The following is a 25,894-nucleotide window of genomic DNA, read 5'->3' as shown; positions in this document are numbered from 1 at the left end:
ATTAATGAATTGGGACGGGAGGTATTGCCTCATGCACCATAGTCATCCAGTATTGCATCCTTGGATTTCCATTTATTCCAATAACTATAAGATTTTCTAAGGGGCAAAAAAATTTGATAATGTGGATGATGTCCAGAATGCCACCTCCAGAAATATTTTGCCCAAAAACCAATTGATTTTTATTGATCTGGCATTGCAAATTTGCACACTAGATGGCAAGAGGTTGTTGATAATGAGGGTGATTAAAAATAAAAACTTGTTAACTATTTATTTGCTAGAATTTAACGTGAAAAATGACATTACTTTCCCGTTCTCCTAATAGTTTCCTTTGTAAACACTGCATACTGCCTCATTAATTTCCCTGTGGTTGTGACGATCTGTTGTTATCTGATGACACCTTAATAAGCTGATGACTGGTTTGTAATTAAATGAATAATAGTTGTGGAACATCAGGAAAGTGTTTTCTTTTTTGATATTATTGTCTTGTTATTCCAAGCACCAACAGGGAACTCAGTTAATGCTATAAAGTCAATACAAACATAAGGACAGCAACACAGTAAGTGTTGATATAATTTTTCAGACTTTCCTAGTAATCTGTTGACAACGTGAGGTGTCAAGTACCCTGTCAGATATCAGTGTTGTTCAAACCCGATAATTCAGCAATGTAAGCGTCTTCATCAAGTGCCACCTGCGACAGCCTCAGGTAGCTTCTGATGAAGATGAGTCTTGTTTTTGAAATATTGTGCATGAATGATACTAATATCTGGCACAAAACACAATACCTCAAGATGTCATGAGAAGTGTTAATGAATTCAAAAGTAAGATCTTATATGGAAAGTTCTTAACACATACTACTAATTTTGGTCCTACAAAAAAATCAGTCAATGGAACATGTGCTCATTGGTCATGACCACAAAAAAAAGATAATACTTGTACTCTGGAAACTGAAATACTAAACTTTATCGTCCAAAATGGGTTCAGGAAAAAGATTCTGAATCAGGACTAGATCTCTCCCACCCGAGGACAACATATTTTAATCACAGAAGTTATCTGTCTCTCATCCATCCATCCTTCTATTTTATTTTGCCTTGTTTGTTTTAGAGAAAAACAAGACTCAATTTGCTGCAGAAATATGTTTAAGAAAGAGTTAAATTTTCCATCCTTACTGTCTGATTTATAAATCTCTTCCTATAATTTATCCCTAAACATTGTGGCTGAGTCATTGTTTATGCTTATGTGATACACTCTTCTTCTATGATCTGCAACTAACCATTCAGCACATTTCATTGTTAATGCTTGACCACCACGGTCAGATAAATTATTGACTATTGCTTCCATGTCCGAATCATCTAAAACAAATTGTAAGTGGCTCTTGCACTATGTACTTCTGTCTTTGTCTGGAACTTTATTATACAAAGCTGAGCATCAACAACTGTACGAATACTTGGTCAATACTATCTATCAGAAAATCAAATTAAAGTCTCCACGAACAGTGATCCTCCAGTTAGCATTTTATCACTTTACTGAAACTGTCTCTAGCTGCTTTACAAAGACTAATATACACTGAAAAGCCAAAGAAACTGGTATAGGCGTGTGTAAATGGGCAGAAGATGGCATTGTGGTCGGCAATGCCTATATAAGGTGTAAGAACACGATTCACGTTTCCGTCGCACTTCACCTAGTGTAGACCGGGAACTGTCTGCTAGGCGTGCCTGATGTGAACTGGCTGGGCACGGCCCGTGCTGCCTGAGTTGTTGTTGTTCTGCTGGCGGAGGGTGCGGCCGAATTCTCGCCTGACCTCTGGTGGGCGGGACTTTACTTGCGGCAACTACTGTCCATGACACGTCGTGCCGATGTGCGCCTCCCGCGATCTTTCTGGTGGCTACTGCACTCCTCCTCCTTTGGGGGATGAAGCCACTGTGATCCACTGCATTGGAAGGTGGAGGGTCGTGCAGTAGCGATGACCTCCACGTCCATTGGAAGGCTGGGATCTGCCAACCCTCGAGCCGGAACTTTCGAATACGGTTGGAAGTGACCCACACGAAAAGCCCCCTGCCGTCCCACCACTGGAGCCTGGAACAGAATGGGCAACAAGCCATCGAACGCCAGATCCCGGTCCACCTTGGGAGGGGCAAGACCCAGTGGTGGGGACGATGGGGAAGGGACGACCACAGGTGAACCAGCCTCCTGAGAAACCAGGCCTGCAAGGGGGGCCGGCTCTCGCCGGGGGCATCTCTAACGATGGCGATGCCGGTGCTGGAGCAACTGGAGGCCGCCTAGACTGAGAACTCTCACAGTGTGGCGGAATCACAGGTGGGAGGGGCGGTAGCATCCCCTGAGAAAACAACACCTGTGCCGGCAATTGGGGAAGCCGGTGCCCGAGGGGTCAGAGGACGGGTGCCCAAACGGGGACGTAGCTGTTTTTGGTGACGACGTTCCTCCCGGTCCCCCACCTGCAAGGTATAGAGCCGGTGGCCATTGCGGAGCAGGACCACCGCCGGTATCCAACGTGGATTGCGACCAAACCCACGTGCGCCCAGACCAACATACCCGGTGGAAAGCCGGGTACCCCGTTTTGCGAAGACTGGCGAGGACCAGGGATGGAGGAGGTGCAGCAGAGTCCTAGGTTGGTGCCCGTGGGGGAGCTCTGCGGGGCTGCGTTCTCCCATTGGTGTGGTCCGGCATGCTGTCAGCAAAAATGTCAACACCTCCTCCGCAGGAAATTCGTGCACATACTTTTTCATCTGTGTCTTAAATGTGTGCACCATGCGCTCGGCTTCCCCATTCGATTGTGGATCAAAGGGGGGAGAGCAAACGTGCCGAATACCGAAGCGCCTACAAAAATCCTGGAAGGTCGGCGAAATAAACTGAGGTCCATTGTCCGATACCAGGGTGACTGGCAGACCTTCCACAGAAAAGATTTTTGATAGTGCCTGGATTGCAACTTCTGAAGTGGTTGAGGAGCAGTGAACCACATATGAGAATTGGGAATAAGCATCGATGACAATGAGCCAAAAGCCATTGAGAAACGGGCCCACAAAATCTATGTGAACACGTTCCCATGCCTGGGTTGCAGGCGGCCATTAAGAGAACGCTGACCTGGGAGACGTCTGTTGGCTCGCACACTGGGAACAGGCGGCCACCAAGTGCTCAATTTTTCTGTCAATACCGGGCCAGTAAACATGTCTGCAAGCCAAGGTTTTAGTATGGGAAACACCCCAGTGCCCCTCATGTAATAATGTGAGGACCTCCCTTCGCAAACTTGCAGGAACAACCACGTGAGGCGCTGTATCATCGGTAGCCAGAAGGAGAACTCCTTCCAAGACAGAGAGGAAGTCTTGTAGAACAAAATAACTACAAAGAGGGTCCGAGGCCCGACCTGGAGGTCGGGACGACCACCCTTGCTGAACGAGGCGAACTACTTGCTGGAGAACTGGGTCAGCTGCCGTTTCCCTGGCGACTCTATAACTAGTGATCGGGAAGCCAAATGAAAACACATTATCTCCTCCCGATCGAACTTAGGTTCCGGGCCCACCGGAAGACGGGAAAGAGCGTTGGCATTGGCATGCTATCCGGTAGGGCGAAAATGAATGTCATAATGGTACTTAGAGAGGAACAAGGCCCAGCGCTGCAGTCTGCGGGTCGCCCTATCCGGAATCTGAGAGGCGGGGCCAAATAACGATATTAATGGCTTATGGTCAGTGATTAACTGAAACTTTGTGACATACAAGAAAGGGTGAAACTTGTAACAGCGTAGACAATGGCCAAAGCCTCTTTTTCCACCTGGAAGTAATGGGCCTGTGCGGGGCTAAGAGTTTTAGACGCAAATGCCAGTGGCTGCTCGGAGCCATCCATGTTGCGATGGGCCAGGACTGCCCCCACCCCATACTGCGAAGCATCTGTAGCCAGGACCAATGGCTTATTGGGGTCAAAAGTAGCCAAACAAGGTGCTGACGTGAGGAGGCCCTTCAACGAGGTGAATGCTCACTCGCATGCAGGCGACCAATCAAAACGAACACCCTTGGGCAGAAGGCAGTACAGGGGGCGGGCTATGGTGGAAGCCCTGGGAATGAACCGGTGCTAATAGGCAATCTTGCCTAAAAAAGCTTGTAACTCCTTCAGCAAAGCGGGCCGTGGAAGGTCGACGATACCTTGGACCAAACTTCCTAGTGGCTGGACGCTGTGCCGAGAGATGGTGTAGCTCACATGCTCAATGGACGGTTGGAAGAAGTTCGACTTACGCAGGTTGCAACGCAGACCCACGGACTTGAATTTGAGAAAGAGGGTTCGAAGGTTGTGCAAGTGTTCCTCCGTTCTGCGGCCTGTGACAATTATGTCGTCCAGGTAATTAATACAATGAGGGATTGTCGACGTGATATGCTCAAGATAACGCTGAAATATCGCCGGGGCACTGGATATTCCGAAGGCCAACCGCTGGTATTGGTAAAGGCCAAACAGGGTGTTGACGACCGCCAGCCGTTTGGAGTCCTCATCAAGTGGTATCTGATAATAAGCCTCCAAAAGATATTGGCCTCCCGCCACAGCGGAGAACAATTCATCAGAACGAGGCTAGGGATAAAAGTCCACCACCAATTGGGAATCAATGGTGGCCTTGAAATCGCCACAAATATGTAATTTTCCCAAGGGTTTCCTGACAATAACGAGGGGCGAAGCCCACTCACTAGAAGAAATGGGAAGAACGAGCCCGAGGGCTCTCAGCCGGTCTAGCTCTGCTTTTACCTGAGGGCGGAGAGCCAAGGGGATCTATCTCGCGTGTAGAAAACGCGGGTGAGCCGATGCCTTCAACGTTAAGTGAGCTTCAAAGTCCGAAACACGCCCCAGGCCCTCCTCAAAGATATCCTGAAAGTCAGAGATCAAAGATTCCAATGATTGATAGGGAACATCTTCGGAGACCAACTGTATGGTGTCTGTGACAGAAAAACCGAAAGCTTGAAAGGCATCCAATCCAAAAAGGTTAGCGGAGCTCGCATCACTGACAACAATAAAAGTAAGAAGCCGAGTGACTGATTTGTAAGTAACGTCGGTAGTGAATTGACCCAGTAGGGGAATGAACTGTTTACCATACCCGCGTAGACGCCGGTAAACTGGTGCCAACGGGGGCAACCCAAGGTTGGAGTAAGTTTGTGCATTCAACAACGGAACTGCCGCCCCCGTATCTACTTGCAGTTGTCACCGGCGCGACCGAATCGACACCTCGATAAAGAGTTTGTGTACCAATGCGTCGGGAGCCTGGCCTGATGAAACTTCTTGAATGTCAAAGTCCATGTTCTCTGTACTTGCTTCCTTCGATTCTTTTGAGGCTGAGTGGCAAACTTTAGCAATGTGTCCTTTTTTATTACATTTGCGACAAACGGCCCAACGCTGGGGGCACTCTGACCGATCATGATGTATATAGCACGACGCACAGGATGGTAACAGGGGCCAGTGGCTGGAACTCTGTTTACGCGCCATGCGGGAGCGGCCGTAATGGCCAGATTGTACCGCTCACACGTCGTCCACCCCGGACGCAGTGGGTGCAGCCGCGCTGCCATGAACCTCCGTGATGTCACACCACGCTTCCAACTGTTGACCTGTGGCATGAGAGACTTCATACGATTGAGCAATGGACAGGACTTCCTCAAGGGAAGGGTCTTCCAACTGCAGGGCCCGTTGCCGGACCTCTCTATCAGGGGCCGAACGAACAACGATATCGCGCACCATAACGTGGGCATACGACTCTCGCGACTGGTCCGCGACAAAATGACACTTGCCACTAAGACCGTGCAGCGCAGCGGCCCACACCCGGTAAGACTGATGGGGCTGTTTCTTGCATTGATAGAACTCGACCCTAGCCATGACAACATGCGTGCGGCGGCGATAATATGAAGACAGCCATGAACACAATGCATCAAAAGACAAGGATGAGGGTTCGTGCAACGGCGTTAGCTGCCACAAAACTTGATACAGCGAGGGAGATATCCAAGACAAGAAAAGAGCACAACACACCTCCGCATCGGTAACATGAAACGCCTGGAAATGCTGCCGAAGGCGATGTTCATATGCGTCCCAATCCTCCGCCATCTTGTCATATGGGGGAAAGGGAGGAGGGAATGGCGCTGGAGCAGACTGCATGGAGAGCAACGCCGAAAGCACTTGTTTCCCGACGCAACATGCAAAAGAACGACTCTACTCGTCGCCAGTTGTGTAGTAACACGATTCACGTTTCTGTCACACTTCACCTAGTGTAGACCGGGAACTGTCTGCTAGGTATGCCCGATGTGAACTGGCTGGGCATAGCCCGTGCTGCCTGAGTTGTTGTTGTTCCACTGGCAGAGGGCGCGGCCGAATTCTCACGTGACCTCTGGTGGGCGGGACTTTACTTGTGGCAACTACTGTCCGTGACGCACTGTGCCGATGTGCGTCTCCAGCGATCTTTCTGGTGGCTACTGCATAACGCAACAAGTGTCTGGCACAGTTGTTAGATTGGTTACTGCTGCTGCAGTGGCAGGTTATTAAGATTTAAGTGTGTTTCAACTTGGTGTTTTAATTGGTGCATGTCAACAGCAACATTGGACTGTTGGTGACTGGAAACATATTGCCCGATCGGCTGAGTCTTGTTCAAATTGTATCAATTGGATGGAATTGTATGGGAATGGAGACAACCACATGAATCCGTGGACCCTGCATGTCAGCAGGAGACTGTTCGAGCTGGTGGTGGCTCTGTAATGGTGTGGGATGTGTGCAAGTTGGAGTGATATGGGACCCCTGATACGTCTACATAAGACTCTAACTGGTGACATGGACGTAAGCATCCTTTCTGATAACCTACATCCATTCATGTCCATTGTGCATTCCGATGGACTTGGGCAATTCCAGAAGGACAATGTGACACTCTTCACATCCAGAATTGTTACAGAGGGCTCCAGGAACACTCTTTCTGAGTTTAAACACTTTCACTGGCCACCAAACTCCCCAGACATGAACATTACTGAGCATATCTGGGATGCCTTACAACATGCTGCTCAAAAGAGATCTCCAACCCCTCATACTCTTACGGATTTATGGACAGCCCTGCAGGATTCATGGTGTCAATTCCCTCTAGCACTACTTCAGACATTAGTCGAGTCCATGCCACAATGTGTTGTGGCACTTCTGCGTGCTTGTGTGGGCACTACATGATATTAGGCAGGTCTAACAGTTTCTTTGGCTCTTCAATGTATTTCCTGCTGTTTGCCTGAAAACTGCTGTTATTTCTGTCGTGTGTGTTTCCTTACACACTATCATGGCACAGCATTCAAAGAGCTGTTCAATACTATGTTCATTAATCTGTACTGCCTGGGACTTAACTGCGCTTTCTGGATACATAGTCACTCCCATTTCCTGTTCATGGTTTACAGCAGAGGATTTAGCCTGTATACATCATGATACATCCGATTTTAATGATATTTAAGTATAACACATCTGCTGAGATGCCATCTGCCCTTTTATTTTTGTTTATGGGTTTCAGAAGTTCATTTTTATTTATGAGGCTTTGGACGTTTCGATGGAAATTATAAACAAGTAATCTTTAAGATCCATAGCTTTCTTCAAGCTGCAGTTTTTTATTTGGCTAGTAGCTGATTCAATTGTAACTGTAGTTATTCTGCAGCTCTTTCTTTCAGGAGAAAAAACGGCCTAGGGAAATAACAGGGATAGGATAGATACTGCTTTGACCAGGCTGGGTGCTTCTGGTAATTATCTCTGGAAGTAGCCTATTACCAGAAGCATTCAGATGCAAACAATATTGTACATGAGGGGGCAGATTGAGGGATGATGCACCAGTCACATCCATGTGTGAAAGGCTCTCTCATCTGAGTAATCTCACAAGCTCTGAATTAACACATCCCATGGAACACTTCATCCAGGGCTTATCATAACACTCAAAGAGAGGTATGATTTGAGCACTAGTTTTACAACTGTTTTCAGCAATGTAGTGATATCAGTGGGCCCTTGCAGCTGAGTTTAAAATACTAGTTACTTGGTAATCATCTCAAAGAGTTGTGTACCAGTCTTGAAATATTGCATCCATGGCTACTACCTAGGAATAAGATCTTGGTCTTTCCCATCTCAGCTCGCACATTATGTCTTGTACTTATATACTGCCTTTGAAGTTGTTGGGTTTTCTACATGCTTTTGTTGACAGTTTTTGAAGCACTGAAGGTATTGCATATGTCTAAACTGAAGCTCTCAGACTTGCAGCATATCCTCAATCTCTTCACTGGTTTGGAAGATTTTACTGTAATCTAATCTTCTGGTCTAGCTCAAATATTATTGCTGCACTTTCAATTATTTTAATACTTCTTTTGCTACAGCCAAACTCGAATTTCAAGATTAGCTCCCCTTTTTCTAGTATTGTGTAGTGGTAGTGTCTATCACTGCAATTACAGAAGTAACCTAAGTTAGCCCTTATTTTGTTGTGGCACAAATCCCACATGAAGATAACACTGACATGCCACCCGCTGATCTCCAGTCCTAATGATTCTATGGCAGTCTGTACATTTGTGAATTGTGACAGAAAACTTTTGCATGATGTATTCTGTTTAAGAGATTTGTTACTAAGGGATTTCTACATCAGATTTTGTGATAAAATAACTCAAAAATCAGAATTACTCAGTAACAATAGTTATACGATTTAAATGTAGCTTTTAAGTTTAGATACTTCGAGAAATGAAATTTATTTATGAGAGAAAATGAAATTTGTTTATGAAAGACAATGTATAATGACCCCTGAGCTGGAATTCTAATTTTAATTTTATGTAGCTTTACACTGAAAAAAGGCTATGAAGTGTTTCACATTGTAGTCCTTGGATAAATAGTTCCTGGTTAACTTGCTAAGTCAAATTTGGATAAAACCTTAAGCTTTCAATGACTGTGTCTTTAATCATTGTCAGGGGCTAACATAAGCCAGACTTTGCCCTTGACAATGGTGATGGAAGCAATCACTGAATGCTTGGAATCTTTATGTTGAAAACTTTATATTAATATTTGACACCCAAAAAACTTCATAATTATGAAAACTGCAAACTCTCAAAGTATTAGCATTTTGCCTACATAATCAGCAACCAATTTCAAAACAGGAAGGAAGACAGATAAGTACATGATGTCTCATCAGCATCAGTTTCATTAGAGAACCGTCACAGCAATCACCTTGAGTGGTTTATGCAAACATCAAAATATATACATTAAGATGACTGGACAGAGATTGTAGTCCCTATTCCTTGAGAATGTGCAGTTTCATCCAGAATTTGTAGTAGCTTGTATTTACTTTACATTTCCCATTTGTGCAGCGAATTACTTCCCCTCGGAAGATAGCTTCTCTTGTTTCATCAGGGTCATGCTCCTTGAAACAAGAAATGCAGGATGCTGAGGAAAAGCCTCCATGTGCTTCAACCAATTTCTCTGGAGGCAAACCAGCCACTGAAATAACATAAAATAAGAATCTTTTGCATATCTGTCAGTGACATTCTTATCCATAAATACGCATTCTTGTATTATATAAAAAACAACTCAGTATCTGGGTAGAAAGATAATAATTTGTCTTTGTGCTTCCAAATATCAAACTTTTCTAATGCAATATTTTTTCTAACAACTAATTATGCATATAACCTCTTATAATTATTCCATCTCCACTATTCTCTACCTTACTTTTTCCTTAATCTCAGTTCCCTAAATTTTTGATTATTGCTCTCTAACTAGCAAAGTTTGTTCTGATTTCAGCAGTGGTAATTGTCATTAATGAGAATATAGTTTTTCATAGCTTCATGCTTGAATAAATGCTTCACATAGTTGATGCCATGTTAGATTTGTCAGTCTCGAGCTTTGAATGATTCCCTTCATCATTATCATTGGGAGATATTTCAGTAGGCTGTTTGTTAATTTAGTTAGTCAATTTATTTCATGGAGATGGCATGGAGTAATTAATGCGTGTTATAAGTTATCAGGGGCCAGGAAATGATGTGGGGGAGCCTCTGCAAACACTTTGTGACTCTGGCAAGAAAGAACAGGGGTGATACACAATTACAAGAACTCAGCAAGAGAGTTCACTTAGCCTCCGTCACCTCAATTTTCCAACTCCCTGGCTACATGTGGTGCACCAGTTAAGCCGGACAACTCAGCAGATGGTTGGATAACCAACCCTAGCAGAAAACTGAGTTGGTGAACAGACATGATTTGGAGGTTAGTGGAAGGTAACAGGAAACCACTGTTGAAATTTTTCCCATGAGAACATCATGGCTTTGCTCAATTCTGCATTATCTAGAGCTTCAAGTCTCCCAAGTTGGATATCCAGGGTGGGGAGTGGGAGGCACAGGATCGAAAAAACCAACATTACGATGCAAATGATCCCATGGCACTGTAAGAAAGATTGCAACATAGAGTGTGTGTGGACTGTTTCAGACTGGAAAACTTGCCATAGTAGAAAGACAAATGAGCACAAATGACCTGGATATTCTTGGGCTTAGTGAGACACACCAGATGAGAACTGGCCATTTCATGATGCTAGGAAGGAACACTGTGAACTTTTCAGCTAGTAATGACCAAACCAGAAATGGTGTTGCAACAGTTGTTCCTAGAAATCTGAACAACTGTGTTATCGGTTGTAAACCTGTTAATGACAGCATAATATCCACAAAATTGAGTGCTTCTCCATGAAAACTCAACATCATTCAGATCTATGTCCCTACTGCTGTGGCATTAGATGAGAAGATAGGGGATTTCTATGAACAGTGAGACAAGTCCTTAGTAACATCCCTAAGAAAGAGCAGCCAGTAATTCAAGGAGACTTCAATACTAAAATTGCAGATACTACCCATGACACATGCTTAAAATCTTTGGTTCGACCTTATGGTGTAGGTGAGGAAAATGTTCAAGGGAAGTACTTGCTCGATTTCTGTGAGAGTAATGACATGAGGGATTGTAGCATTATATTCCAACATAACCTGGTGACTGATCCAGCAATCAGATTGACTTCATCCTAGTGTGAAGATGTTGGAAGGCTTTGATCTCAGACTGTGAGACCTTCCCTACAGTTGACAGTCCATGAACATGTGGATTAAGCTCAAACCCACCAAGAAGAAGCGAGATAGACAATTACAACTCACAATCAAGGGGGCTATTTGGGAATTTGGTGAGCTTGTAAGTTAAAAACTCCATAACTTCAGTCTTGATAAGGAAGAGCCAGCATCAAAAACATGGGTCCGAATGAAGGAGATTGTCCCTCATCACTTCTGACACCAGAATGACCACAAAATGCAGAACACCCTTGGATATCACAATCCACACCACAATTAAAAGAAGAAAGAAGCAATCTGAAGGAAACTGGTATCCGCATTACCCAGGAGCAAGATAGATATAAAAACCTCTGTAGAGAAATACAACAGAATTGTAGAAAGGACAGGTATCATTTCATTAAAGGCATCTGCAATGAGATAGAACAACATCACTATCACAATGAAGTATGTGATCTCTTCAAGAAACTCAGCAGCATCACCAGTGAATTTAATCCTCATATTGGTGTGGTACACAATGAGAATGGCAACTCTAAGCAGACAAGGAAGATGCTGTTGTGAGATGGAAATATTACTGTGAAAAGTTGTATTCTGGAATTAACAGCAGTACAGACAGTCAAGCAGTTAGCAACTTACATCAGAACTGACAGTCTTATGCAAGAAAATAGAGAACACGATTCAACATCTGAAGGATTATGAATCCCTGGCCTAACAGTATTCTGGGGAGATGATTAAAGAAATAGGGCAGGCAGGTGTTGATGCACTGCATTCATTGTGTGCTAGAACATGGGAAACTTGAGAAGTCAGAAGACTGGCCAAAGTTTCTCATCATTATCCTATACAACCAAGGGTCAATCAGGAACTGCTCCAACTACCAAACTATCTATCTCATATCCCATGACAGCAAAATTTTGCTTTACATCTTGAAGCAATGTTTGAAGCCATATATTCACCCTCTCATACCCACAGAACAAACAGGTTTTGTTGAAAGAAAAGGAACACAGGAACATATTCTCAACATGTGACAAATAACTGAGAAATTGTGAGATTTCTGTGTTGGAAAAGTTTTGGTATGCAACTGCAGAGTCCAGTGTCTAACCACACTTGAAAGCACTGATCAGAAGTCTATACACCAATCACCAAACAGCTGTGAAGAAAAGTGCTAGCATGTCTGATTTCTTCAGTGTATCAAAACATGTCAGATGGGGTTGCATTCTATCCTCCAAACTGTCCAACATAGTTGGACTAAAGGCATCTCAATTGGTGACAGAAGTATTAACAATCTTGGATTTGCTGATGACACTGTGCTCTTAGCTATCAGCAACGAAGAACTTGCAGAGTTACTAAAAAACATAAAGGACATTAGTCTATCATATGGGCTAGACATCAATCTCAGCAAGCAGAAAGTCATGATAACTGATTGAGGAGCACAGGATCAACTCACAGGTTGATTAAAGGAACTTGAAGTTATTCATTCTTCTATCTATCTTGGGGGTACCATCAACCATCTGCAGCATTGGAAACTGTGAAGATGAGATAAGAAGATGGATTGTGCTAGAGCAAGTAACTATGAAGAAGCTCACTAAGATCTTACACAACAGAGCAATAATGAATGTCACAGAGACCCAGCTTCTTGAAACACTCTTCTTTTCCATTTTCTTTTATAGCTGTGAAACATGGAACCTTAAGACCAGAGGCAAGCGGTGTATTGACGCATTTGAGCTTTGTTGCGGGCACAGGCTGCTGTGCATAAAATGGACCAAACAAAGAACAAATGTGTCCATTATTGAGCAACTCAGTTTCTCCAAGCTCCTTTTCTTTGTATCAACCAAAAAATTATCCAGTTCTTTGGCCATATTGTGAGAAAAGGTAGAGAAAATCTAGAGAAAATATTACGGAAGATTGAGGGCAAGAGGCTACGGGGAAACTCAGCATGCAGGTGGATGGATCAAATCAAGGAGCTGTCCAGTCTACCTCTTCAGCAGGCTCTACGAGAAGCTAGTAACCATCTTGGATGGAACCTCTTGCTTCATGCAGTCATAACGCTCGGCAATGAGTACAGTGACATGTGATGACGATGATGATGACCAGTTATCAGTTACTTCCTTTAGCTCAACATATTTAATTGGTAATTTTTCTGAATAAGATATTTTTCTGAATAAGATATTTTATTATGTTCCACATTTCTGTCATTAATCACCCATAGAATGGAAATTAGGAAGAACATTTCGGCTGTCATGAGAATGCTTCCCAAAACATCCTCTAGTAGTCTTTTCCTTAACCCCAAATGACAAGGCAATATCAACATCAAAATTGTTTTAAAATCTTGTGTTATGACTGTCCAAATCACAGTTCAGCTGAAACTGATTTTTAGCTGAAACTGATTTTTACTGTCAACAACACAAATCATTAAGGAGTAAATGTATTGGGAAATGAGTGTGAGTACCAATATTCTGGAAGAAGTCTCTGCAAAATGTGCACTTATCTACTATGCACAATTATCTTACTACTCACTTCTGCTGAATAAATACTTTATTGACTTTAGATGGACTTTTCCAAAGGGTAGTTCCTTAAGACAACATGAAGTGCATTAAGCTAAAAACTTCATGTTTAAGTAAATACAAAGACAAATACTTTTAAGTGTAAAATGTTGTGAACTGAGCTTCTTGATTAGTTTACATATATGTTGACTCCCTTTTAACTTTTTATCTGCTGGGATGTCATAAGATTTTATACATACTGTTTCATTTCAATTTAATTACCATTACTCTACTTCTTGTATTAGCATAAAATTTTTGCTTGTTTGAATGTGTGTAACAGTGAACTAGTTATAGGCCTGTTCAGCTATCACACATGTTATTTTTGGTCAAGTTGATTTTGGCCCTTGATTAGTATGCTTGTGTCAACAGAAAATACAAACCATTTTTCCCCTACATTAAACTATATGTGTTACAACTCTACTGATTCAATAAAATAATTGTCTTCAACAAGTGTAAACATATATACATAAGTGGAACTGGTTATTTAATGAAAACTGTTATTTTCTCCAGGACAAGTTTCTGAAACCATATTTCCTGAGCAATTATTTAATGCAAAGAGAGGTTTATTGTATATCATTTAATTTATTAATAAATGCAATATTTACATACATCTCTCCAAACCGTCGATATTTTGGGTATACATTCTCAGCAGCTTTCCTTTTTCATTTATCAAGCGGGCTAGGTAATGTCCAAGATTTGGCCGATACTTTTTGCCAGGATAAAGCTCTTTTGCCAATGAAAGAAATGGTCGTGGGTCCCTCACAAAAAATCCCAAATCAAATATTGCTTCAGGATATGGAAGATTGTACTGCTGGAGGTTATCATACAGTCCAGTTCCAGGAGATCTACAGAAAAGTAGAACATACTTTTGAATAACCAACTGTAAAACACACACACACACACACACACACACACACACACACACACACACACACACACACAAAACAAATTGAACAAAAACCACATAAGGATAGAGTGTGCTATGTAAATAAAGGATCTTTTCTGTATTGTATTTGTTCTTGGATAATAAGTCTTTATTCACCAACCGTATTGAGCAAAAAACGGGGGTTTCACATTGATGACTACTGTTCTTTTCATATGTAATCTCTACACCACAAAATCTACATGTAAGTAACATTTCTCATTGTTGTTGTTGTTGTTGTTGTTTTCATTGTTGTGGTCTTCACATCCAAGGACTGATTTGAGCCAGGTCTCCATGCTAATCTATACTGTGCAAGCCTCTTCATATCTGCATAACTACATCCATTTGAACCTACTTACTGTAGACATGTCTTGATCTCCCTCTGCAATTTTTACCCTCACATTCCCTTCCATTACCAAACTGACAATTCCTTGATGCCTCAGGATGTGTCCTCTCACCTGATCAAATTGCACCATAAACTTTTACCCCAGTTTGATAGTACCTCCCCATATGTTACTCAGTCTACCCATCTACTCTTCAGCATCCTTCTATAGCACCACTTTTCAAAAGCTTCTACTCTCTTCTCATCTGAACTAATTACTGTCCAAGTTGCACTTTCTTATAAGGAGACACTCTAGACAAATACCTTCTAGAAAACACTTTCTAATACTTAAATTGATATTACATGTTAACAAACACTTTTTTTCAGAAATGCTTTTCTTGCTTTTGACAATCTAATTTTACACCCTATTTACTTTGGCAATCATCAGTTATTTTACTCCCCAAACAGCAAAAATTTTAGTATCTCATCTCCTAATTTCATTCTCTCAATATCATCATCATCATCATCTTGGACAGTTTCCAGCCACTGGCTGGGTCTGTCGGGAACACAAGCCTCTCCATCATGTTCTGTCTTTCCACCATTCCCCCTCTTCCACCTTCGTCCAGTTCTCTCCTCTTCTCGTCACACATTCCTTTGTCCTGCAGCCAGGCGACTAGCGCGAGTTTTGGTGTTCTCGTAAAGATAAGTCATTTTAGATTATAAAACATATAGATTAGTACTGAATACGTGGTAAATAAGTGTAATAGTGTGCCGTTTAAGTCTACCATTAAAGGTTTCATTTTTCTTTACGTAATATAGCAGAAAACACGAAAAGACCGTACAGTCGTATTTTCTGTTTACGTTCTGCTGAAGCAAATCTATAGAATTTCGTTTAGTTGTTCCTTGCTCTCTCCAGCAATTTAACTTAGCGTACCTCTTCATTATTTAACTAGCATTTCCGGAAAGTAGCGTAAAGTTTAAGTTGTTGTTTCAGAAACTTTGCACTTTTGTTTTTGTTTACACACAGTTGCGTAAACAGTTGCGTATAGGCCAAATTTGTGTAACCATATTTTCGTGTTTATCTGTAATTTAACTGACTTATTCTTAATAAACTATTACGTTTATCATGAGTGAAAAGTGCTTGACTTGCCGTAGAATTGTTAGGTCGGGGCTTTGGTGTGATGGGTGCTGTAGTTTTTTCCATGTGGGTGACTGTAGTGGCGTGGGAATAGGGGAAGTAAATGAGACTCATCAGTGGTTTTGTAGGATTTATAGTAGAGATAGGAAGATACTAGAACAGGAGGGGAAAATTGCCGCCCTTCAGGCTGAGTTAGACAAGGCCAGGGGAGATCTTGACAGGTTAAGGAGGGAGAAGGGTAAAGAGAGGTGGGAAGTGGCAACAGGCAACAGGAGGAACAGGCCTAGAACTTTGTCTGACAGCTTTATGGTGAATGTGGAAAATTGATTTGACCTGTTGCTTCAGTTAGAAGCTGGTGAGCCTCAAGCAGTTGCAGGTGTAGACAGGGCACAACAAACTTTCAGCAGCAAATTGAAAAGTAAGAATGTAGGGAAATCAGTAAAGAGAAAGAAAGTGTTGTTGTTAGGTAGTTCCCATGGAAGAGGTGTTGGCCAACTTTTGCAGGATGAACTAGGATCAGAATACCAGGTCACCAATTTTTTTAAACCTAGTGCTGGTCTGGAGCAGGTGACAGAGGATTTAGGATCACTTTGCAAAGATTTCACTAAGGAAGACACCGTGGTTATAGTGGGTGGGGCAGGTAACAGTATTGACAGAGATCCTGGGTACAGTATAGAGTGTGACCTGGCGAAGATTGCGTCAGCATCGAAGCATACTAGTGTTGAGTTTGTATCTGTTCTTGGGCGCCATGACCGACCTCATTTGAACTCTTCTGTCAAGAGAGTTAATTTGGAGCTGGAACGGCTGCTCATGTCGGGTGCGGGGTCACACATTGGTGTGGTTCCTGTTGATTCTCTCAGTAGGTGGGATTATACTAGGCATGGCCTTCACCTCAACAGGAAGGGGAAGGGTAAATTGGCTGGGGAAATAGCAGGAAAGTTAAAGGGGGGAGGCACTATCATGAGTGGTAAAATACCAGTGGTTATAGGATTCAGAAAAGACCCTTTTTTAGGGTAGGGAGGACAGAAAGAAAGCAAATTTTAAGAGAGGTTAGAACTGAGACAAATCTTCAGTTTGAGAAAGAAATCAAAAAACATAATTCCAGCTTATTACATCAGCATAAACAGCCATTGGTTAAGAATTTTCAACTGTCAGCAGATATTTTAACTCCACCCAATCTTAACTCAGTCAATGAGAAATGTCAGCTATCTTTATTGCATCAAAATATTCGAGGACTGAGAAATAAAATTAATGAATTAACTATCTGCATAGATGAATTAGAGTCTTCAAACCCAGCTGACATAATCTGCCTCTCTGAACATCATGTGACCACTGGTATAGAACTTTTAAGTGTTACAGGGTTTAGGTTAGCATCTCACTTTTGTAGATCAGAAATGGAGAAAGGAGGAGTTGCCACATTCATCAGGAACTGTCATAAATTTAAGAACATAGACATTCATAAATTTTGCCTAGAACAGCATATGGAAGCATGTGCAACAGAATTAGAATTTCACAAAAAATCCTTCATAATATTAAGTGTATATCGAGCACCTGCAGGTAACTTTAATCTGTTTGTCAACCACCTTGAAGCTGTACTGGCCCATTTAACAACCAAAAACAAAGAAATAGTGGTTGCTGGTGATTTCAATGTAGATTTCCTTAAAGACTCTCCCAATAAGAACTTGTTTGAGTTAGTAACACTATCATTCAACTTAATTCCCACAGTAAAGTTCCCCACTAGGATAGCCACTTGCTCACAAACAGCCATTGATAATATCTTCCAATGAACAAAATTATATTACAAAACCAATAGTCAATGGCCTCTCAGACCATGACATGCAGTTCCTTCTGTTAAATGTTAATACTGAACAGGATATAAAATCTGTTAAATCTGAGCTCAAAAGGGTAATCAGTAAGCCAAAAATTGATTATTTTAGGACACTCCTCAGAGACATTCACTGGACTGATGTTTACAGCGTTCATGGCATGAATGAAAAATATAACATTTTTGCTAATAAAGTGCTTACCTTATTCGAACACTGCTTTCCCCCAAAACTTACCAAGGTTAGAGCAAAGTCTACAAAGAAGCCATGGATTACTCGAGGAATAGGGGTATCTTGTAAAACAAAAAGAAAACTGTATCTGTCACTCCGAAACATTTCCAATGTTGATGCTATAGCACATTATAAGAAATACTGCAAAATATTAAAGACTGTAATACGGATGTCAAAGCAAATATATTACAAGGAAAAGATAGTCATATCAGATAACAAAATAAAGACAATATGGGATATAGTGAAGGAGGAGACCGGTAGAACCAGGCATGAAGAGGAACAAATAGCATTAAGAGTAAATGATACATTGGTGACAGATGTGTATAGTGTTGCAGAACTTTTTAACAAACATTTTATAACTGTTACTGACAAGATGGGGTTGTCAGGTTCGGTAGATGCTGCTATGGATTACCTTAGACCAGACATTTCAAGTAACTTCCTTAATATGAATTTGACCCTCACTACCCCAACAGAAATAATGTCCATCATAAAATCTTTAAAATCAAAAACATCTAGTGGGTATGATGAAATATCAACAAAGTTAATTAAAGAATGTGATTCTGAGCTAAGTAACATATTAAGCTATCTGTGTAACCAGTCGTTTATTAGTGGAATATTTCCTGAATGGCTGAAATATGCTGAAGTTAAGCCACTGTTTAAGAAGGGAGATAAAGAAATAGCATCAAATTTCCGTCCAATTTCACTGTTGCCAGCATTCTCAAAAATTTTCGAAAAAGTAATGTACAGTCGTCTTTATAACCATCTTATCTCAAATAACATACTGTCAAAGTCACAGTTTGGATTTCTAAAAGGTTCTGATATTGAGAAGGCTATCTACACTTACAGTGAAAATGTGCTTAATTCATTAGACAAAAAATTGCAGGCAACTGGTATATTTTGTGATCTGTCAAAGGCATTTGACTGTGTAAATCACAATATCCTTTTAAGTAAACTAGAATATTATAGTATAACAGGAAATGCTGCAAAATGGTTCAAATCTTATATCTCTGGCAGGAAACAAAGGGTGTTATTAGGAAAGAGACATGTATCAAGCTATCAGGCCTCATCCAACTGGGAACTAATTACATGTGGGGTCCCACAAGGTTCCATTTTGGGGCCCTTACTATTTCTTGTGTATATCAATGACCTTTCATCAGTAACATTACCAGATGCCAAGTTTGTTTTGTTTGCCGATGACACAAACATTGCAATAAATAGCAAGTCAAATGTAGTCTTAGAAAGATCAGCCAATAAAATATTTGTGGACATTAATCACTGGTTCCTAGCCAATTCTTTGTCACTAAACTTTGAAAAAACACACTACATGCAGTTCAGAACTTGTAAGGGGTGTCCCAAGAGTATATGTCTAACATACGATGACAAGAAGATAGAAGAAGTGGACAGTGTTAAATTCTTGGGATTACAGCTTGATAATAAATTCAACTGGGAGGAGCACACCACAGAACTGCTGAAGCGTCTTAACAAATCTCTGTTTGCAATGCGAATTTTGTCAGACATAGGGGATATAAAAATGAAAAAGCTGGCATACTATGCTTACTTTCATTCCATAATGTCATATGGGATTATTTTTTGGGGTAATTCATCAAGCCAAGCTAAAGTTTTCCGGGCACAAAAACGTGCAGTGAGAGTTATATGTGGTGTGAACTCAAGAACATCCTGCAGAAGCCTGTTTAGGGAACTAGGGATACTAACTACTGCTTCCCAATATATTTATTCCTTAATGAAATTTGTCATTAAAAATATATCACTTTTTCAAACCAACAGCTCAATTCATGGAATCAATACTAGAAATAAGAATAATCTTCACAAGGATTTAAAGTCACTTAGTCTTGTACAAAAAGGTGTGCATTATTCAGGAACACACATTTTCAATAACTTGCCAGCAGCCATAAAAATCTTAACAACCAATGAAATTCAGTTTAAGAGAAGCCTAAAGGATTTATTGGTGGCCAACTCCTTCTACTCCATTGATGAATTTCTTAGTAAAACCAACTGATTTGTATATAAGTACAACATAACTTCTGCACAATTTCAGTGCAGTAATGTGTTCATTGAAAATTTGTGTGTGTGTGTGTGTGTGTGTGTGTGTTAGTATAATCTAACTTCTGCACCATTTCAGTGCAGTAATGTGTTCATTGTAAATAAGTATTACAGTAGTTGTATTACCTTATAAATAAATAAAAAACTTTTTTATTTTAAATTCAGTGCATTAGTATTTGTAAAATTACTCTTAGTGTTCATTAAAAAATGACGATCATTCCACTTGGGACCTGTGGAATGGTACATTAGCTTATTTGTTTTAATTGTAAATATTTGTCATGTATTGTTGTTTTTCTGACATGTTCCACATCCTGGAGGACCTCCTCACTACGGATCAATTGGAATGAAAGTAAATCTAATCTAATCTAATCTTCACTCCCTTCACCCATCTATCTCTTGGTCTTCCTCTGGGCCTCTTCCCCTCCAGTTACAGATCAAATATCCTCTTTGGAATTCTTCCCTCATCCATTCTCTTCATGTGTCCATACCACTGCAGTCTTGATTTTTCTATCCTGTCCTGTACTGGTTCCTCCTTTAGTCTTTCCCTCACATACACATTTCACAATCTGTCTCGTCTTGTTACACTCAACCTGCTCCTCTGGAACTTCATTTCACTAGCCTGTATTCTACTTTTGTCGCTTTCATGCATTACCCATGTCTCACTTCCGTATGCCAATATGGGGACAAAGTAGGTTCGGTATATAATTCCCTTGGATTTCTGTGGCACCTCCTTGCTCCAAATAAGCCCCCTAATGCATTTGTAGAACTGCCCTGCTTTTCTGCACCTTTCATTTATTTCCATTGTGTTTCCCCCCTTACTTTCAATCATGCTTCCCAGGTACTTGAAGTTCTCTACCACTTGTAGTTTTTCCCCTCCACAAGTTATATCCACATTTGGCCTATTCTTCTTCCTTGTTGTGACAATTATTTCACTTTTCTTTGCAGAGAAATGCATTCCATATTGTGCTGCCGTTGCCTCCCATGCATCTAACTGCTCTTGCACCTCCTTCTCGCAATTTCCCCATAACATCAGGTCATCGGCAAAAAGCACTGCTTTCATTTTATGATCTCCAATTGCATCTGATACTTGCTGTAGGATTTCATCCATAACAATAATAAACAATAATGGCAAAAGTGCACTTCCCTGTCGCAGCCCATTTTCCAGCTTGAACCATGCAGTACGTTCCCTCCCCACTTTCACACAACTCTCACTTCCCTCATACATTTTTCTGACTTTTCGTGTTATCTCTTCCTCTATCCCTTTTGCGTTCAGCACATCCCAGAGCTTGTCCCTACAGATACTGTCATACGCCTTCTCAATATCTAAAAAGGCCATGATTAAGTCCTTCCCGTACTCATAGTGCCTTTCCTGCAGTTGCCTTACCACAAATATGAGGTCCGTTGTTGATCTTCCCGGTCTGAAACCGTACTGCTCCTCTTGCAGTCTACTTTCAATACTGCTTCTTATTCTCTTCTCCAGGATCTTTTCATAGATTTTTCCACAGTGGCATAGCAGGGTGATTCCTCTGTAGTTCTCACATCTCCTTTTATCCCCTTTCTTGAAGATCGGGACTATAATTCCTTTCTTCCAATCCTCAGGAATTCTGTTCTCCTTCCACACCACCCTCAGCACTCTGTATAGCCACTGGGTTCCTACTTCTCCTGCTGCTCGTATCATATCCACTGTTACTTCGTCCCAACCTGGTGCCTTGCCCCCTTCGTAAGGACTCTAACTGGGAAGTTAGAAGAAATTGTAGAAATGATGGAAAGGAGGAAATTGGACATCTTGGGACTTGCTGAGACTAGGTGGAGAGGAGTTGGTGAAAAACCACTAAGTAAAGGATGTAAACTGTACTGGATAGGGAATTCTCTCAGTATCATCTAATTTAATCTGACTAAATGCCATTACCCTCATTTTACTTTTGTTCATGTTCATCTTACAATCTCTTTTCAAGACAGTATCCATTCTGTTCAATTGTTCTTACAAGTCATTTCCTGTCTCTGACAGAATTATAATGCCACTGTGTTATTTTTCAGTTTTTATTGCATATGGATGTGTAAAGAAATAAATAAAATTGGCAAACTTTCTCTTTCTTCTCTCTGAACTTTAATTCCTTTTCCAAACTTCTCCTTGGTTGCCTTCACAGCTTACTCGATATATTGACTGAACAACATTGGGCTAGCCTACAACCCTGCCTCACATCCTTTCCAACAGTGGTTTCCCAGTTACATCCTGCAAACCTTATTCCAGTCTCATTTCTGCACAAGTTGTAGATAACCTTCTATTTCCTGTCTTTTACCTGTGTTACCTTCAACATTTCAAAAAATGTAGTCCAGTCAACTTTGTCAAAACCTGTCCTAAATCTGTGGGTGATATAAATGTGGGTATGCCTTACTTCCACCTATCTCCTAGGTTAAGCCATAGGAGCAGTATTGCCTGGCATGTTATACATTTCTCCAGAATCCAAACCGCCTAAGGTTGACTTCTACCTGCTTTCCATTCTCCTGTAAATAATTCACATCAATATTTTGCAACTGTCACTTATTAAAATAACAGTTTGGTACCATTCATGCCAGTCAGCACCTGACTTTTTTTGGAACTGGAATTATTACATTCTTCCTGAAGGTTGAAGGTATTTTGGTTGCAGCCATACACCTTGTACTTTAGATGATATAGTTTTGCCATGGCTAGTTCTCCGTAGGATCTCAGTAATTCTGATGGAATGTTGCCTATTCCAGGGGCCTTGTTATGACTTAGATCTTTCATTGCTCTGTCAAATTCTTTTCACAGCATCATATCACCCTTTTCATCTTCATCTACATCCTCTTTCCTTTCTATAACACTGTCCTCAGGTTCATTTCCCTTATAGAGCCCCTCTATACATTCCTTTTACCTGTTAGCTCTTCCTTCTATGCTTAGAACTGGCTTGCTATTTGAGCTCTTACCGTTTATACAGTTGCTTCTCTTTTCTCCAAAGATCTCTTTAATCTTCGTACAGGCAGTATCTATGTTTTCTCCTACTTATAAATACTTTTACACCATTGCATTTGTCCTCTGATCACTCCTGCTTAGCCATTTTGCATGTTCCGTAAATCTCATTTTCTAGATGTCTGTATTCTCTTTCACCTGCATCATATGCTGCATTTTTATATCATACAAATACAGCAATTTCATTATGAATGTAAGGTCATATTTATTGATATTTCTTTATGCTCCAGTTACTTTTTGTCCATATAATTCTATCATAAACCAATACAACCATGTTAGAGCTCATTTTAGTTTGTTCTTCCACCTACGCTCAATGGAGCACGTTATCATGACTCCATATGGTATACTCTACCTGTGCTGCTAGGACATGTGCCTTTACAAGTATGACACAACATGTGGTTCATGCACGATGGAGCTCCTGCACATTTCAGTCGAAGTGTTCGTACGCTTCTCAACAACAGATTTGGTGACCGATGGATTGGTAGAGGCGGACCAATTCCATGGCTTCCACGCTCTCCTGACCTCAACCCTCTTGACTTTCATTTATGGGGGCATTTGAAAGCTCTTGTCTACGCAACCCCGATACCAAAGTAGAGACTCTTCGTGCTCGTATTGTGGATGGCTGTGATACAATACGCCATTCTCCAGGGCTGCATCAGCATATAAGGGATTCCATGCGATGGAGGGTGGATGCATGTATCCTCGCTAACAGAGGACATTTTGAACATTTCCTGTAACAAAGTGTTTGAAGTCACGCTGGTACGTTCTGTTGCTGTGTGTTTCCATTCCATGATTAATGTGATTTGAAGAGAAGTAATAAAATGAGCTCTAACATGGAAAGTAAGCGTTTCCGGACACGTGTCCATATAACATATTTTCTTTCTTCGTTTATGAGGAATGTTTCCTGAAAGTTTGGCCGTACCTTTATGTAACACCCTGTATATTCAAATAAATGAATGATGCCCTAAAATATTCGTGCTACTCCACTCCATCATCAGTGATGGCTACTGCATTAGGAAATAAATTGTATAATGTTAAAAGTATTATTTTCATCTTCTGCATAAGCTCTATTTTTTATGTTTATTATCACCATCCATCAAGAGTGCTGGCTCCAACTGAGCTGAGGCATTTGCTTTCCACTCTTCTCACTGTATGATGGTTTTTTTTTTTTTTTTTTTGCAAAAAGGATATTATTTGAAAAATCCAGTCCAGTTTATCATCACAGGGAAAATATCAGCTGTGTCTTATTTCTCAGTTACATTATCTCATTTATTACTAAATAATTTAATATATCTAAAAACAAAGATGATGTGACTTACCAAATGAAAGTGCTGGCAGGTCGACAGACACACAAACAAACACAAACGCACACACAAAATTCAAGCTTTCGCAACAAACTGTTGCCTCATCAGGAAAGAGGGAAGGAGAGGGAAAGACGAAAGGATGTGGGTTTTAAGGGAGAGGGTAAGGAGTCATTCCAATCCCGGGAGCGGAAAGACTTACCTTAGGGGGAAAAAAGGACGGGTATACACTCGCACACACACACACATATCCATCCACACATATACAGACACAAGCAGACATATTTAAAGACAAAGGCCCAAACTCTTTGTCTTTAAATATGTCTGCTTGTGTCTGTATATGTGTGGATGGATATGTGTGTGTGTGCGAGTGTATACCCGTCCTTTTTTCCCCCTAAGGTGAGTCTTTCCGCTCCCGGGATTGGAATGACTCCTTACCCTCTCCCTTAAAACCCACATCCTTTCGTCTTTCCCTCTCCTTCCCTCTTTCCTGATGAGGCAACAGTTTGTTGCGAAAGCTTGAATTTTGTGTGTATGTTTGTGTTTGTTTGTGTGTCTGTCGACCTGCCAGCACTTTCATTTGGTAAGTCACATCATCTTTGTTTTTAGATACATTTTTCCTACGTGGAATGTTTCCCTCTATCATAACTAAATAATTTAATATTTTTATTCATGTAACTGGCAATGTTACAGTATAGCTGGAAGTGGTCGTTCAGTGACATGGCATTCAACAGATTTCATTATTAAAGTATATGATGATATGGGGCACTTAATTTAAAAAATACCCCTGACTGATTAAGCAGTGAGACTTTGATATTAAAGCTATGAGACATCTAAGTAATGGCTTACTTGAAGTTCATACACTGACACTGCAAATCTGCCTGACTGCCCCTTTTTTGGGCTAAGAATATTCTCAATGAATGTACAGAGTTGCCTCAGAATGTGATACCATAAGACATAATACAGTAACATCATATTAATTATTTTGGAGTCATGTCTACGAGCAACTGAATAAATTAAATCTATATTTTGCCATAAGTGTTTTGCCTAAATTTATCAAGAAGCATATCCAGTAGCAGTGAGTGCTGATGCTGCACTATTTGTGTGTTTGATTTTCTGCTGGTGAACCAGTTCTTCTAGATTCAGCACCTTAATCACCCATCATCAACTGTGCATACAAGATCCTATGTTTCACCAGAACTGTTGATGTATGATGTCCTTCAACCTATGCTGCCAGTTTCTTGTGTCTTTTTTCACACAATACCTCAACAATGTAGCTCATTATCATCATCAAGTGCTCTCTGGCACCTCCTTTTCCACGCCTCCCTTTCCTTCCATAGATATGCACCTCCCTTTCTACAACAGTAACCTGCAAACCCCTGTATGGTATGTAGTGGTGGGTACATAGTGTACCAGAATCACGTTTGCCCTTTCTATCATTTTCAGGTGCTACATGGGAAGCAAGACTGTCAGTAGCTTTATGTTTGGGTCCAAACTTCTCTAATTTTAGTACCATAGTGAT

General features: G+C 41.1%; 1 protein-coding gene across 1 annotated transcript in view; it reads right to left on the bottom strand.

Moving 5' to 3' along the window:
* LOC126253447 (NAD-dependent protein deacetylase sirtuin-3-like) overlaps nucleotides 1-25,894 on the bottom strand; it is a 75,195-nt gene that overhangs the window by 14,161 nt on the left and 35,140 nt on the right. Inside the window, exons 4-5 of the mRNA XM_049954793.1 lie at nucleotides 14,195-14,430; nucleotides 9,305-9,456 (exon numbers count right to left, since the gene is read on the bottom strand). Coding sequence (XP_049810750.1) covers nucleotides 9,305-9,456; nucleotides 14,195-14,430 — 388 coding nt within the window. The remainder of the gene's footprint in view (nucleotides 1-9,304; nucleotides 9,457-14,194; nucleotides 14,431-25,894) is intronic.

This window comes from Schistocerca nitens, chromosome 4 (genome assembly GCF_023898315.1).
Source record: "Schistocerca nitens isolate TAMUIC-IGC-003100 chromosome 4, iqSchNite1.1, whole genome shotgun sequence".
Lineage (NCBI taxonomy): Eukaryota > Metazoa > Arthropoda > Insecta > Orthoptera > Acrididae > Schistocerca > Schistocerca nitens.
Note: the sequence above shows the minus strand (reverse complement) of the source record. Positions and strands in the feature narration are given on the sequence as shown.